The 17,709-nt window shown below is 40.9% G+C and overlaps 1 protein-coding gene across 2 annotated transcripts in view; it reads left to right on the top strand.

Annotated features, from left to right (window-relative positions):
* DGKI (diacylglycerol kinase iota) overlaps positions 1 to 17,709 on the top strand; it is a 452,138-nt gene that overhangs the window by 383,862 nt on the left and 50,567 nt on the right. For both annotated transcript variants that reach the window (XM_030759800.2, XM_022580220.3), the window contains one exon: positions 13,158 to 13,183. In XM_030759800.2, the coding sequence (XP_030615660.2) occupies positions 13,158 to 13,183 (26 nt within the window). The remainder of the gene's footprint in view (positions 1 to 13,157; positions 13,184 to 17,709) is intronic.

Below are 17,709 nucleotides of genomic sequence, written 5' to 3' on the forward strand. Positions count from 1 at the left end.
GAATATTTAAAGAATTAATGAAAACACAAGCCACTAAGAAAAAAAGAGGCTTTTTAAGGGCTCTATGCTTATTTTCTTCAACTTTTGCCCATAAACAGTATCTGCTTTTCATCATTATATCACCAGAAATACCTCTCAAATAATTCAGTATTCCATGACAGTTGCACGTCACTCTACCTAATGTGTATTTAAGGATGTTTGTACAACCTGGCAAGTTATTTAGGGATATTCAAAACACCTAACAACACTTTAAACTGAAACATTGACCTTTTTTAGTGTAATCTATAATTCTGAACCATCCTATCAAGAAGATAGCCCTGAAATTCACCTCTTCCCCAAACTCAGAAGTTCTGGACTGAACATAGGAGTAATAGCTTCATGCCTCTCTTGTCTCCAGCTATTTCCTTTGCCCAGTTTCTTCTTGGAATGTTAGGTGATGGCCTGACTCTAAAAAAAAAAGGTTAATTGCGCTTATTGTCGAAGCTCCAGGTTGTCAAGAGGAAGACAGACTATTGGGCCGTGATTTTGGTTGTGGAAATATCCTTCGACCATCACAATCAGATAAGACGGAGAAAATTAATCCTCTTAGTGGAAACAGGTTTTGCTGGAATATATCTTAGAGATGAAATCAGTGCTCTCAGGATAGAGACGGTCCCTTGCATGACTAGTCTAAATCTTGCTCTCCCTGGCTAATCGCTCAAGCTGGAAAAACTGCCATTTAGCTGACATGTATCTTCCTTTCTTCTTTTTTCCCTAACTCACCCCCAGTCATTGTCCTGTCTAGCCAAGCACATAATGATACTATGTCCCTTTACGTGGGCAAAATAATTAATGAGAAATTTTGCTCTGTTCTTTCTATAATTGCTTTTCAATTTGATCCAGGGAATTAACATATTAAAATAATAAAGATGCACTGAATCCCTGACTCAGGGAACCCTTGCTATTTTACAAGCGAGCAGGTAAAAGGTAACTCTGGTGGTATTAGCGGTTGTAGGTGCCCTGTTGATGAGCACAGGGGTGGTGGGAGGGGAGGGGGGAGGAAAAATTGTTCCTAGAAGCCTATGCAGTGAGATGTTAGCGTGTCTCCCATGTATCTCTGGATTATTTTGGTTGTGTTAGTGAAGTTTAGTTCTTGAAGAGGTTTTGGATGTTCTTTGGATGGAGGGGAAGAAACTTGGTATGTGGGGAACCATAAACCATCAAAATTTTGTGGATGGAACAGAATTCTCAGATTTCCAACTAAAGGAGACAAGGCAAAGCCAGAGCATTAGGAAGTATGGGGACAATTTGTGTAGAAAAGCACTTTTCTTGAGTTTCCTAATAGGTAGAGAGCAGTGGAAAGGGCCTCTTAGGAAATTATTGAGTCTTCTTTAAAAGCAAAACAGAAGAGATTTCTATTTCCTTCCAACAACACGCTCTGCCTTAGGGCATTAAGGAAAGCAGGTCAGAAGTAACAAGAGTCTTTTGTAACAAAATCACTTAAGCACCATTCTAAAATGGGGAAAATAACTCCATCTCCCTCTGCACTGGGGAAGTTAGAGTATTGTTATGCCAATATAGGAAAGGGAATTTTTTTGTTTTGTTTTCAGTGGCTGTGCTACAAGTGGAGGCTTGGACACACAAGAGAGCCCCTCGTATTCCTCTGTCTTGTGTCCCCTGGGAGCAGCCCTGTGCTGGTGCAGGGTCACAGTACAATCCATTTTCGTGCGGTCAGTCCTCTCTTCCTTTAAACAGTGGCTGGATCTTCCTTGAGGACTTGACATTGAAATCTCCTCAGTTTGGAAAATAGGGATGTAGGGTATGTTGGATGGGATTCAAGCTAGAAAAAGTTGGCATAGATGCAGGGAATGTTAGTTCTACAAAATGATGCCACGTCTCTCCTTGAGGGCCCAGTTTTTTTAAACAACAGGATTAAAATTTAGTCAAGAACCATCCCCTGGGAATGCTTGCAATGTCCCTGCCATCAGGAAAGCGCCCACAGCTCCTGAGGGCTCCAACAATGATTTCCCTTCCTTTCCAAAAGGGGGCAAATATGCAAAGCTAAGTGTCCTGTCATGTCACTTCTAGAGGATCCCACCTGTGGACCATGGTCCTCAACACATGCCCCATCACTGGGCTTCCATGGCAGGTTTTGGCAATGGAAGGGAAGGTGGGAGGCAACTTCTCTTTCCCACAGATTGCCACCTTATAAGGGTGCCCGTCAGGATTCTCGCTCTAACAATCAGAGAAGAGGCTGTAGTTTCTCCTAAATATGACTTTGGTGCAACTACCTGTGACATGAAATATTTCTGCATGTCAGTCCTCTCTCCAACACTGGTCCTGGGACTAACCCTTCAGAGGCTGCCCTCATCTCCTCGGAAGGTCACTGAGAAATCAGCTCACTCCTGGCTCCCTCTTTCCCACCTCCCTACCTCTGCAGAGGGGACCGGGCCTTCAGGGAACACCAGTGAGACAGCGCTGGGGAGAGCAAGTGAGCCTCTGTGTCCTGGCCCTCTGTTCCTCGTCCCATTCACCCCACTTCCTCAGAGCCCAGTGCATTCAGTGTTCGGAGGTCTGTTTCAAGGTGTCAGCTGTCTCCTGACAGCCTCTCTAACCACCCACCTCCAAAATAACCCGTCCATCCTTTTGCTTTTTTCTCAAACTCCCACCAAACCTCTTGTTTTCTCAGTGTGTCGGTCTCAGTGTGAATCATTTGATTAAATTGATTTAAAGGGTGAAGGATAATTTTGAAATCCTTCCAAAAGTATTTGCCTGTGAGTCTCAGGTTGGAGAGATATTGACCACTTATCGCCTGGTGTGCTCAGGAGTGGGGTCAGGGATGTGAAGGGGGTGCATTGATCACTCTTGGGAATGGGAGGTTGTACAGAGTGGAACTTGTCTCTGAAACCTCTGGGGACCTCTGAAGCCACAACCCCGAAGAGACCAGGGTAAGGAATAGCTTTACAATGTAGAGAAGCTACTTACTTGGAATTCAGGGAAATGGGGACCACGTTTTCCCTTTTCCGAACTTTTCTAGCTCTTGAGCTGATCACCAAGCATAAGAGAACTACAACAACAGACATTACTTTACGACTTCCTCCAGTGCTCTCTTTAATGGTAGCCTCACCCAATAGCCACCTTGGAATCTTCTTGAAAGTGGGGGATTTCTAAGTGGGAATGTTCTAAGTTCAGTATCCGCCACATGTTTATAGTTAAGCATGTAGGAGTGCTTAATATTCAAACATTGGATTAACTGAGTTGTTCTCAAAGAGTCTGTGGAGCCCGTTTTCACTTCTTGTACCATGACTTATTTGCATCAATTTATCGTTTTCTCTTAGAGCTCCTTTCCTGTTTTGGGTTGTTTATAATATATCACTTAGAAACTGCACCTTCCTTGGACACACAAGAGTTGGGCAGAGAGAGACTTTTTTTTAGGTTTTGTTTCCCATGCCAGTGTCTTGAACATGAATTCCCTCTTCTGAGAAGTGGGTTAGGTAGGAGGAGATTTTGATAGGAAAACTTCTGGACTATATTATAGTTATCTTCAGGAGAAGTGCCAAAGCAGCTCCCACATCAGCCTGTTTTTTCTTCCATTTTCCAATGCTGGATTCAAAAATCCGTATTGCATTTCATAAAAATAATTAGCTGGGGGTAAGCCCTTGCTCAGTTGCCTTGGTTCCACAAGGTAGATATTGCCTATCCTGAATCATGTGATATGTGAGATGGCCTTTTGTATAAGTTTCTTGTGTTAATACTGAACGTAGCACTCATGTGACTTGCCCTCACAATTTAGAGCTTCCTGTTTCAATTTATGCTTAAAAAAAAAAAAAAGTCCACGCTTACAAAACTCCAGATGGATTGCATCTCAACAGCAGTTGTTGGCCAGGTCTCCCAGAGTCATTAGCCTAAAGCCGGCAGCTCTTTCTAAAAGATATTATACTTCCCACCAGGTCTCTGCAGGTATATCTTCCTTGATCAGATTTTAGAATAACATTCCTTTTCTATTCCTTTAATCCCTTTTTAGAAATTAGGCAGGCAACTATATTGCAAAGACCGATTTGTAATATGAACGATCACATCTGTTTCTTTTCTGCATGATTGTACAATGTCTGGTGCACAATTTTTTTGTTGTTTTTACATCTTCAAAAGGTTAAAATATTTCCCAGGAGTGTTCATATTTTACATAATAAAAAGTGTGATGGTCAGTTTTTCATGTTTAATGAACTTGGTCTGTATTAGGTTCTTCCAGGTCATCTCTCTTTTTTAAAAATCTCTTTCTTCTTATAGCCGACGCCCACTTTTGTCCGTTTCTCCTCTAACCATGCATTTCAAAGAAACTCCTTCCCCTCATTTGGTTGCAGTTCTTAGGGATGAATAGTAGGTGGCAGTAAAATTTCAAGCTCAAAGGGCGTTAGGAGTTTCTTCCTCACTCTGCAGACTGATTAAGGAGGGTGTATAGAAGAAACTGAATCGTACAGGCTAGTGGTAAAACAGTGCTGTCTGTAAAACACCAAATATAACTAAACACAGGAACTTATTAAAAAAGATATTTCAAGTACAGCTCACGTTGGGATCATCGGGTGTATATTTGGATAGGAGAGTCTTAATAGGACATTATGAATATGAACAGAATTAGAGGACATTTACATCAAATGAAGAACTCCCCAAGCAGCCTCTATTATTTGAATTCTGGAACTTATTTCCCTACCTCCACACAAATGCCCATCTCTCTCTTTCCTCTTTCCACAACCCTCCCTTCTGTTGGTGGTGAATGTTACCTTTGAGGCTGTTTGGCAATCCCTGAATGGGTCTGTGACCACTTGAATAGAGAATGTGTTTGTCTTTCTCTCATTTCAATGCCACTTTGTGTGGTTCCTGTACCTTTCATCTCTTTTGCTCTCATTCTCGCCTGCTCCCTTACTGTATGTGCTTTGTTCGTTGTCTTAATAGCAATATTCATAATAGAGGGAGGAAAAGCAAACAGAGAGGATTGTATAGTTGATGGAGGTTCTCAGTGCTAAGGGATTTCTGGTTCTATTTTATCCAGTTAGAGATGCTTAGGGCCTGGAGTGATGGTGGTGAAGATGTCAGCTAGATCTATGATCCCGCTGTTGCTCCCTCAAGCCCTCAAAATGATGTCATAGGTTGGGCATAGCAGTCCTTAGGCAATGCATATCCTTGAGGGAAGCTCAAGGGAGAAGTTGCCCAGAGGTGATTACCTACAGCCATGCTTTGAGACCATGTTAAATCATCCCCTGGCTGGCTTGACTTAAATGAAAGTTCTTTGTCCGTCAACAGTTTCAGGAAATAAATTGAATTTCTGTAGCTTCATCAGTGCAAGGTAAAACAGACGCAAAACAAAGATGGTGTTTCTTCAGCGGTGGTGTGTGCACCCTTGAAATGTGCCTGGAAGGGATGTCCAGCTGGGAAATCAGTTTCCACTTGAGACATTACTCAAGAGTTTGTTAACAGACAACTAGAAATAATGGTCCAGGCAGGAAACAGAGTCCAACCTGGGGAACTCTGCCCAGGCCTGAATGTCCTTGATTTTCTTCAGTAGGAGCAGGTGCATCGGCACATGATGGGAGGCTGTGTGTACAGAGATACTGGCTTTCACCAAAGTGTGAGAAAGGTGGATGAGATGAGCCCAGGGAACTTTCAGGGCTGTGGTCAGGAGAGGGAAGAAGACGTGAAAGTAGAATGACAAAGGAGAGAGGGAAACAACATTCAGAGTTGATATAAAGCTAGAAACCAGATGCTTCTCTTTCTCTTCCTAAGTAGGTTGTATGATCCACCCTGTGCTTATAGAAAGTAGTGTTTTGGATGTGGTCCTCATCCGAAAAACTAGAGGAGAGGGCTTCCCTGGTGGCGCAGTGGTTGAGAGTCCGCCTGCCAATGCAGGGGACACGGGCTCGTGCCCCGGTCCGGGAGGATCCCAGGTGCCGCGGAGCGGCTGGGCCCGTGAGCCATGGCCGCTGAGCCTGCGCGTCCGGAGCCTGTGCTCCACAACGGGAGAGGCCACAACAGTGAGAGGCCTGCATACTGCAAAAAAAAAAAAAAAAAAAAAAAAAAACAGAGGGTAAAGAGGAATGTTAGGCACGACAAGACAAATTGGTGAAATATATGTAGAGAGAGTTGCTTTCAGTGTGGTCATGGACAGCCTTGTTCACGAGGACTTTGCAGCCGAGGATGGTTTATTTGCAGTGTGCTGGGCGTGAGTCTAGAGGTAGCACAGCTTCTAGACCACCCTGCCATTCCTCCTGTGTTTTCTCTTTTAATTGCATGATGGTAACCAGGAAATGAGGGGCCTTGGTTCCTCCAGCCAGGCCTGTGTGTTGGTATGAATATCTCCGAGCTCCCTCCCCCATCCACAGTCTTATAGAAATAATCCGTGGCTAAGTATTTTCAGAATATGAATCTCTGCTTTTGTGCCTATTCAGGTGCCTCTTACACCTGTCCTGTATTTTTATTCCAAGCTCACTTCTATGTGGTGGCCCCTTTGGTTGCCAACTCCCCACCAGGAGGTGGTTTAGAAAATCTCAGTGGAGGGTATATGTGTTGGGGACACTGGGGAAGGAGATTAACATTCATTTGTGGGTGATTCTCTCCAAAAAGTAACAGACCCATATAGGTGGGTCCCCAGTATTCATCTAATCTATTTTTAGGAAAGAATAGGTAAAATGGATAGTCTATTGACCTCTCTCTGTCCAAGGGAGGGAATTATACAGATAGTCCAAGGAAGGGCCAAGTAGGAAAGCCATGGATGCTATTGAATTAAAGCCATGAGATGAAAAAATAAAAGCAAAATATTTTATAGAGGCTTAAAAAAAGTAGAGTCAGGACAGTATTACTCAAATAAAAAAAGAGAGATGTGGGTGGACCTAGAGACTGTCATACAGAGTGAAGTAAGTCAGAAGGAGAAAAACAAATATCGTATATTAATGCATGTATGTGGAATCTAGAAAAATGGTATAGGCGATCTTATTTGCAAAGCAGAAATAGAGACACAGAGGTAGAGAACAAATATATGGACACCAAGGTGGGGGGAAAGGGGGTGGGTGGGATGAATTCGGAGATGGGGATTGACATATATACACTATTGGTACTATGTATAAAATAGATAACAAATGAGAACCTACTATAGAGCTCAGGGAACTCTACTCAATGCTCTGCGGTGACCTCAATGTGAAGGAAATCCAAAAAAGAGGGGATATATGTATACATATAGCTGATTCACTTTGCTGTGCAGTAGAAACTAACACAACATTGTAAAGCAACTGTACTCCAATAAAAATTAATTTTTTTTCAAGGAGGTATTGTGTTAGGAAGAGCTTGGAGATTTCATGGAGGCTGCCAAGAAAATGCCCGTATCTAAAATGTATTGCAAACCATTTCACCACCTCATAAAGGCTGAACTAGTCATGATGCCCATCATCTCCATTCTAGGTTTATTGATTGAAAACAGTAAAACATCGCAAGTAGTGCGATATTTCTTAAAGACTTTCACTATCCTAACTAGGACACTCTTGTGCTCTTATTGTCATGACATTGCTGGTAGAACACTGGGCACATTTTTCAGTGTCCTTCAGCCTTGTGATTGATCTACTGGAAAGATTAGAGGCTTTGAAGGGAAACATGCTGATGGAAGGCAATCTACAGAACCGTTTTTGTGTTTCTTAGACATTCCTTGTGTCTTAGTGATGACAAGGTCTAGAAGCAGTGCTGTCCAATACAGTAGCCGCAGCTGATGTGTACTCTGCGTCTCATTCCCTCAGATTCTTGATATCTGCGTACATTAATCTTATAAAAGAATTCTTTCCAGGGTGTTACAGCTGTATTTAAGTGGATAATTTCATATTTTCTGTCTTTTCCATGGGAACAGAGGAGAACAAACTCATCCCCTTGGGGACCTTGAAGACATTCCTGAAGCTGACTGTCTCAAACACAGATTTTTTTTTTTTTAACTTTATTGCTTTAAGAATTCAAGCAACTTTTGCTTTGGGATCCATAATATGGCTGTGCCTGTTTCAGCATAAAAATAATATTTTACCAGTTAAATTTTATAATTCCCCATCTAAAGATGGTGTCTTATTTTCCTGAGGCTTCCCTTATTTTCAAATTCCCATGTGTACCCTAGCTGGAGAAGTCTTGCCTTCATTTAAAAGGAAAGAAAAGTATGGATATTCAATTAAGCAGGGTTAACATTGGGAAGGGGACTTTCACCAGCAGGTGTTCCAATTAAAATGATAGAAAAGTAAATCAAAGTGGTTAAAAAGCAAAACACTTCCACAAAGCAGATATTTGAAGGGATGAATAAATGAATGGATTCTTACTTAATATAGTTTTAATTGTTATTCACTTCCCCTTAATCCCTTTTTTCCCACTGCTGTGGTGATACTGTGGGAAAGCCCGCAGGTTTTTTCTGTAACTTAATAGTTCAGAGATCTGGGCAAACCTTTGCTGTTTTCCTCCGCTGTAGTCTTTTAGCTTTTTTTTTTGACCATTTTGTTTCTTCTTTAAGTTTCTGTTCACAGAGGCTCTGTTTCCTTCCCTTGTTTTCTTCCTTCGTCCCTTCCTTTCCTTATTCCATTTATCCATTTCATGGAGATTTGTTAACAGTTTTTTTTTTTGTTTTTTTTTTTGTGTGTGGTACGCAGGCCTCTCACTGTTGTGGCCTCTCCCGTTGCGGAGCACAGGCTCGGGACGCACAGGCTCAGCGGCCATGGCTCACGGGACTAGCCGCTCTGCGGCATGTGGTATCTTCCCGGACCGGGGCACGAACCCATGTCCCCTGCATCGGCAGGCGGACTCTCAACCACTGCGCCAACACTGCTTCGTGCCATCATCTTTTTAGGATGTTCTCAGCCTGAGTTTTGTTTTTCAGAAGATCCTTGTCCTGCTCTCTTCTCTGGGTATTTTTGTGTAAATGTCATGATGGTTCCTTTTTGTTCATTACTCACATTTGTATTGGGTGAGTTCTTTTTGGAACCGCTAGTTTGGATGGATAATTAGGGATAGTGGGTTGGTGTGTTTCCGGAAGCTTGACTTTGAATCTTTTGTCTTCAGACTCTTTCATAGCAGCTGTCTCCTCCAGGGTTTGATTCTGCTCCTGAATGGCTCAGAGCGGAGGGCTTTCTGTCATAGGTTTTTTGGTCCGTGATGTATCTCATGTCTCCTCAGTTAAGATTGAAACACTCTGTCTCCCTGAAACTTGGTCCAATTTTACTATACTTTAGCTGCTCTTCTTCATATATAATAATTTCAGTTTAGGGACAACTTCTAGTTTAGCCAAAGATGATACTTCCTTTTATGTTTCTTGTTCTCCTTGTTATTTTCCATGGATTTCAAAAAGGATTGAAAAAGAGCGGAGATACTAACGTGGCAGTTTTGCGACACTAGTCTGTAGCTTGTCTTCTGCCTTTATTCTTGCTGTTTTGTAGTCTGCTCGCTACAGCTGCCCAAGCAAAAGCACAGGTGAGAATGTGTGACTTCTCTGCTTCAGAACTTTGCTCTGTGTAGCTTAGAAGGTAAATGACAAGCACTTCAAATTGGCCCCTCAGCTCCTACATGAAATGCCCCTCCCTCCTCTGTCTTTAGTCCTGATGTTTATGACTCCTTTATATTTGAGCAACACTGAGTTGCTTGTATATCTGATAACGTGTTATGAAATTTCCTGTCCCTACCCCTATTTCATATGCCTGTTGCTACCACCTGGAGTTCTTTTTTCGTACTTAATAGGCTTCTACTTATCCTTCAAAGCCCAGCTCAGATGGTTCTTGCTTTTCGAAGCCACCTTTTACTTTATTTGGAAGAGAATTGGTCTCCCTCTCTTCTATGCTACCCCTTTACTCATACACATTTTGATTATTGCATTTTTTCATTATAATATAATCACTTGTTTACATATTTTCCTCGTTCACTAGATTATGAGTTCCTTGAAATTGATATCTTGTTTCTTTTTTGATACACATCACTTGGTACGGTGCCTGGTACTTAAAAGGGTCTCAAGTAATAATTATTATTCAGGTTTGAATCAACATAAAGGGAAAGATTCAAATCTGAATAATAATTATTCGGGGTCAATAAGATAGGAGAGAGATTTTTAAATGCGGGTGTTGAGTTTTTGTTTTCGTTGTCTTTGCTGAATTTGAATGAATGTAAATAAAAATGTAAAACAATACCAAAACCAATAAAACAAAGCAAAATCAAGTATAAATATCCTGTAGCCCATAATAAAAGACTAGGGATGAGGAAAGAAGTGAGGAGGAAAACTCTAAATCCTGGAGCCATTTGAGCGCTAGTGAAGTAACAGTCTGCATTGTGAGAGCAGATAGGTTCTCCAAGATAAAGTGTATGTGGAGGAGAAATGAACAGGCTGGGACAAAGCCACAAGTCTTTCAGGTGCAGTGGGAGGAATAAGCAGTGAGCTTTCTTTCCTTCCTTTGTTGTCAGGTTAAGGAACATTATCTCTTCCAGGGATTCAACCTCTCTGTTGTAAAAATAACTTATACTGCTGATTTCATGATATTTCTTCTCTCCTGAGCTAAGTTCCAGAAAACTTTTTATGCCCATTTCCAGCAATAATGGATGATGTGCATGTCTCAGTGGAATAATTTAGTGACTCGCTCCAGTGAAAGGTGAAATACTGAGTGAGGATTGAAATACTCCATATGTCTTAAAATTCCACAAACCCAGGCGTGTGGGAGACATTCAACACAGAAACTCAATGTGACTAATCCTTAGAAAACAGTCTGAAATCAATAGTTCTTCCCCACTGCCTGGACGTACCGCAGAAGGCATCCCCTTGGGGCTCTCAAGGAGCCATCTGGAATTTTTCATATTTAATATTAGTGCTTTGCTTTTACAGAAAGGCAGCAAAAACCCTCACTGGCCTTCCACCTGAGACATTTAGTGGTCCATTGGCATGGATTTTCCTTTATTCCTATAGCTCTGTGAGAAATTAATTGCAAAACATCCAAGACATGCTTTGCTTCCTTCCCATCAGAAAACACCAGGAGTGAAGATGTTTCCTTGTTGCTGACTCTTTTTTCATGCCCTCTGCAACTTAAAAAATTCTCTAATTTCTTTTTTTTTAATTTTTATTTTATATTGGAGTAGAGCTGATAAACAATGTTGTATTAGTTTCAAGTGTACAGCAAAGTGATTCATTTATACCTATACATGTATCTGTTCTTTTCAAATTCTTTTCCCATTTAGGTTAGTACAGAATATTGAGTTACCTGTGCTCTACAGTAGGCCCTTGTTGGTTCTCCATTTTAAATGCAGCAGTGTGTGTACATGTCAATCTCATTTCACCTCTGTTCAGCTCCCTCCTCCCCTTTCTTTGATGGTGGTCATCTCTGTTGCAGGGGGCACAGGATGTCTTTTGGCTCTGAGAGTGCCCACGCTGTCACTAATTTGGAGCTTCAGGTCATTCCCTAGACCCTTCCCTCACAGCTGCCCTAGGAGCTGGCAAACTCAAAGGTGGTTTTAAGGTGATATGGTGATTTCTGAGGAGCTCCAGAGTGTGTCTGAGTCTGAACGCTAGTGTGTGGTACTGAAATTAATGCAATCTAATACATTTTAACCAGGGACCCACTATGTTCTAAATAAGACATGGTCCTAGTTTCCAAGAAGCTCACAACCTAGTGGAAAGACTGGTGTGTGAAAGTGTGAAATAGGGGGACTCCAGGGAGAGGATAGGTCAGCTCCACCTGAGGAGGCCCAGCAGCGTTTCTCAAGCAGCCAACACCACAGTGATGACTTAGGTTCCCTCCTAAGTTATTATGTCAGGTTCCCTCCCTCTGCTCCCGTGTCCACCACTCAGATGCCAGTTTTCTCTCCACCAGATCTGGGGACACTCTGTAGTTTTCACACACAGAAGTCTACTTGAAGAGACCTATAAGGTTGAAATGATTTCAACTTTGTCACCCAATGGAAGTTCAAGGCTGTCTCACCATTATTCCTGTGTCTTTATACTGTACTGTTTGTTCACATAATGGACAAAAATATTTCTGATCAGTAGATAAAGTAAAGTGGTATCGGGCATCCCAAAGTAGCTAAAATTGTCCTTCAACCACTATGCACCCACTGAATCATTCTTGCCCCAACGTTTGTCATCATGTCGCATACATATTAGTTATATTATGACTACATATAAATATTAGCTATATAAAGTTTGGTAGCTTTACTACCAAACTCATGCATTTGCCTTTGGTCATCTCCCTGCTGTGGGCTCCAGCAGGCCCATCATTTAGAAGAGAGGACCCCTCCCTCCTGGTTTCTTGCCTCTCCCTTCAAAATTCTAACACCTCTGAATGCAGTATTATGCATCTCTCTTTCTCCCAAGAAAAGCATGAGTCAGTAGTCAAGACTGTATCTTTCAAACTTGAGGGGAATTCATCAACAAAGTTCTGTCTGCATTGCTCAAAGTAACTCAATTAATAGCCAAGAAAGAAAAGAAGGTCATTATTGTGAAAGGGGTTGATATGATGATCCGTTGGTATCTTAATATTGTAATTAGACCTGAGCCTCAAATGATATGCAGAAGTTATCACTTTGTAGAAGTTCTGTGGGATCCCAATGGTTGCCCTCCTGCCTGACTCTCACAGGTTTAGAGACATAAGGCCAACACGTAGAGGGTGTACGTCATACTCACTGAAACATTAAATTCCACAGCGAGTGGAAGCGAAAAGCAACATTGATAAGGGCACGTGCCATTTCTCTTCTGTCTCATTTTTTATTGTCCAAGTGGATTTCTTTTTTACGTACAGACACTTAATCTAGTGCTTATTTACATCCCTGGTATTTTCTATGGAGGCCTGGCTTTCAGCACTAGTGACCTCACAGGATTTCATCCATCACCACATTTCTGTGAGTTCTTTTATTGTGTGTGATAAATCCAGACAATTTAAGTTTGTTTCAGTCTTACGTCACCATGCTAATAGACTATTTTAATAACATCTACCACTCAACCAATCCAGGTAAGCTTTGGGAGTTATTAATTGGCATATACCATACAACCAACACATCATTTACACCATCTACTACTATACTGAATTTCTGTTTAACTGAATTTTGGGGGTGTAATTTCTATGAGCTTATTCTTGATCATTGTTGTACCTATAATTATCAGTGTCACATACAAAGGATTTATCATGCTTATTATCTCATTTTAGGTCACCAGTCTCTTCAGAAGATCACGGTAAGAATCTGTCTTACTTATACTAATTCAGAACTAAAAGTTGAGCTGTGGTCCTTGCATTTCATTGTCAGAGGGAAGGATTATTTAAGAAAATGTCTTTAAGATGTTTGCCTTGTGCTTTTTAGTGCACAATATGAAGTGCTTTTAAAAACGTAATGCATTCCAGCTAAATCTGATGTCTTGTACTATCTTCACATCTGTTACAACTATTTTGGTTGACCAATATTTCAAAGCTTAACGTATTCTGATTTCTGTCCCACCTCCAGAGACAGTTAACCCTTGAACAATGCAGGGGCTGGGGGCACCCTCCATGCAGTCAAAAATTTGTGTGTAACTTAGAGTTGGCCCTTCATATCTGCAGTTCCTCCATATTGGCAGATTCAACCAACTGCGGTTCCTGTAGTGCTGTAGTTTTTACTATTGAAAAAAATTCCTCATATAAGTGGACCTGCCAGTTCAAACTTGTGTTGTTCAAGCGTCAGCTGTACTCTATGTGACTTTTGGCTGGTCATGTAACTTCTCTGAGTCACAGATTTCACCTTTAAAGTGGGGATTTGTAGTAGATATTTCCAAAAGTCCCTTCCAGAGTGGACATTGAGATTTGCAGAGAATGTTATGAGTCTGAAATTGGTAGTAGTATGAGTTGTTACGCAGTTGAGGTGAGTTATTTGCATTTTAAGAGATGACTATTTTATTCACGGGATAAAATGTGTAGTTTTGTCACATCTAAGGTTTGGAGTTGTACATATATTCAATCAGTCATTCAGAAATGTTTTATTAAGTGTTTACGATGGGTCAGTTATGTTATATAATCATGTTATACAAATATGCTATATGGAGCTATGTGCAGGGACGTGATGTGTGACACAGAACTTCTTCCCTCAAGGAGCTTGATGGGTCCCCTTTGGGGGAAGGGGGCAGTGAAATGACACATACATACTGCAATACAAAGTGAAATTCGATGAATCTTTTATAAAAGAGGGATAAGCCAGGACTCTAAGAGTACCACTGACATTCCACTTCATGCTGTCCCTAATTCAGCTAAGGCACCATTATCTATTTAGCCAAACAAGTTTAAAATTAAAAAAAGACAGCTGTTTTAAGCTTTCCTCTTCACCCTCCCATTGCTACCTGGCCACTAAATTCTATCAACTCTGTTTTTTATACTTCTTTTACCTCTGTTTTCTTTTCCATCCCCATTCCTTTCATTTAGGGCCACTCCATATCTTACTTGGACTTTAAAAATTGTCTTCTAACTGATAGCCATACCTCTAGAATTCCTTCTTTTATTTCACTGTATACCTACATACCACCAAACTGATTATGGTAAAAATCTAGTCCCATTGCCTGTAGGATGAAATCTTTTCAATAGACCAATAATTGTATTCATCTTTCCAATACTGAACTTAAACATGGAATAGAAAGTCCTAAGTGATGGACTCTTTGTCTTCCTCTATTGCTCATTGCTTCTTTGGGCATCTTTCCCCTTGTCTCTATGCTCTGTGCTCTAGCCATGCGGCACTACATCTAATTTCTGAAACTCAGCACGTTTATCGTGTTTCCCTGCTTTTAGCCAGGCTGTTCTGACAGAAGTCACTCCTTCTTTTTGCCATAGACAATTTATACTTACCATTTGAGGCGTGGTTAATCATCTTATCATCCGTGAGAGCTTTCTGCCCTACTTAACATTGCATCGCATATTTTTCTTCATTCTAGAATTTAACTTAAAAATTTGTTGCTTGATTTACCTGTCTCCCCTGCTAGACTGTGAGTTCTTTGATATAGATCCCAACAAATAGCAAACATTCAAAAGATGTTCATTAATTGAATACCTAGAGAGAGGTGGAGTTTTTAAGTAGGCCTGTTCTGCTGCCGTGTCATAAAGTCCCTCCCAGTGTTGGAGTGAAGTTGTATCATGTTCTATGAAAAATCATAGGGGAAATTATGTTCAGGCCTCTTAAGTCAGAATTAGGCATCACCCACCTAATGATGACCTACCGTTATATGCTATTTTGCTCATCGAAGTTGGTATTGACTAGGTTTTTTATTGCATATTTAGAGGTCCTTGGATTTTCCGGTTCAAATGATAAACCAGAAACTTGTGTTTGGTTTTTATTTTGAACTAGGGTTTCCTTTAATGACCTTTGTTTGCATTTGCCTTCCTGTCTGTAAGAACTTAATCTCCCATTCCAGAATAAAGGGGGATGGGCTTCTGAATTACAATTCTGTAGTCCGCTAGGAATTCTTAAGGGTTATCGGCTATCAGCAAGCAGTGTCAATGTCCTGGGGAGTCGTGAACGGTGACAACTACCCGGAAGACTTGTTCAGTATTAACGGCACTTCAGAATCGATTATTTTAAGAAGTGGGTGTATGTGATTAGTTAAAGAAACATTATCCAAATTAGAGGGCTTTTACATTTTCATGGCTTCAAAACGTTGATTCTGCAACTTCCACAAATGATTCAAATATGTAATGTAAAATTATAATGCTGACTGACCTAATCTTACCTAATTTTCATATCTTCTAGCCCATGTATCCTTGGAAAAATATTCTTTTCCTTTTCTTTATCACCAAGATTTTCTATTAGTACTTAAAATGTGTTTTCTTATGTTTATACATTTTAAAGTGTTCATGTTTGCTGTGGTTAGCATAAAACCTTGAGAATCATGTCATCAAACTTTAATGACATTGCAGTGTACTTGTAAGAGAGGTAAGAAGTAGCATTTTTGCTTTCTCAAAGTTATGGGCAGAAAAATCGAGGCACATTGGGCAAATGGATTGTGAAATTGGAAAAGAAAGCTCTGTGCCTCTTGCCTTTCTATTTTGTTTGCTTTCCACCAGTGATCCTATTTCTCTCTCTGACTGGTCACTTTGGCTATCCCCAGAACAGACTTCATTCTTGAGAAAATCTGATTTTCCAAAGTCCAATAACCCTGACCTTCTCGATCCCCTCAGATTATCGTTTCATGGAAAATGTGCTTGGATATCGTGGTTTTGTTATTTTCCCTCTTAGTTTCAGTTTCCTCACCTGTAAAGTGAGGCTATTCGTATCTACCCTGCCTACCTCATGGGATTGTTATGAGTTCAATTGTGAAATCACTTTCCAATTTGTTAAAAGCATCCTGAACATAATGCTGTTGATGTCAGCAGTGGATGAGGAAGTATGTGTTTATTATGATGTTTGCTCAGCATTACATACTGCCTTTGACAAGTTAAAAGATGTGCTGGGGAGGAGAAGGGGTGTGAAAAATGTTTCTTTCAACATTATCATTAAATATTAAATTTTATTGGAAGCCTTTTTATATCTGGGTGAGGAGGAGTAAAATGGTTAATACACAATTCAGCCTGCAGTGACAAAGTAAAGGGACAGTTTCTGATTAGATACGGGGTCATTAGATATGGGAAATTGATGACATAAGGCATAAGTGAAATGTAGAATGTTTCTATTTTTATCATAGAGTATCAGAGTCATTAAGAATAAAGGCTAAAATTTACTGAGTGCTTCTTGTGCAGAGACACTGTGCTAAAGTGTTTCAGCTACATCATTTCATCTTTAACAAAGCACACTACACAGTAAATGTGTTCTCCTGTTTTTAGTGGGGGAAACTCACAGTACTTACATAACTTGCTGAAGATCACACAGCTAGTTAGTGGTAGAGTTAATTTTCAAACCCAGTTCTAACACTCCACCTTTGATCATTTACCCACCGTGTCCTCAGAAAACAAAAGAAGTGACTGTCAGCATTCAGGTGAATTGATAGAATTATAGAAAGAAAAAAACTTCCCTCTAACAAGAGGTTATTTACTACTGTGTGAGTAATCTCCTTTTAATGACAAAACAAAACAGACCAAAAATAACAACTTCTCCCTCCTGCTGAGAATGATTTGTCCCCGTAGAAAAAGTAAATACCAATGTCACATTCTCTCATAATTAGCTAACTGAGTGAAACTGAAGCTTCAGGGAAGCCCGCCATGCGAAGTCCCAGGGGGAACGTTACATTTTAATGTTACAGCTGGAAGCCAGAGTCCTACTCCTTGTCAGAAGAGAAGCTTGATGGTGATGAATTGCCCTGTCCTACAGGTTTCCTCTGCATTTAGTGCCTATTGCCCCTGGAGCCACGTCTGGTGGGTTCCCAGGCTGCTTCGCCCGCTCTGAGCTCTCAGATTCTGTCTTGTCCACTTCGCTCGCTTGCTTTACGGCCTCTCAGAATGCCTCTGTGCTGGGGCACTGACAGAGGGTCAGCTTCCAACCAATGTCTGTTCACTTACAAAGTAAAAGACATTAATTGAGAGGAAATGCCAACAATCTGATTCCCCCTGGCATGTCCGAAGCAGGTATCCCTCTCCTGTCCTAGCCCGTAGACCTGTTGTTGGTAAAAATGGTTCTTTCTCACTTTATATGGTAGTTCTTCTGTTGCAACAGTAACACAATGAACAAGAATGGGAGTGGAGGCTATCTGGAGATAAAAACTGTAACAGCCATGATCACCAGTGTAAGTCCCCAAGGACGAGCCACTGTCAGGAT

Source organism: Delphinapterus leucas, chromosome 9, assembly GCF_059928025.1.
Source record: "Delphinapterus leucas isolate spDelLeu-1000000601 "Yukka" chromosome 9, BTC_Dleu_Yukka2, whole genome shotgun sequence".
Taxonomy (NCBI): Eukaryota; Metazoa; Chordata; class Mammalia; order Artiodactyla; family Monodontidae; genus Delphinapterus; species Delphinapterus leucas.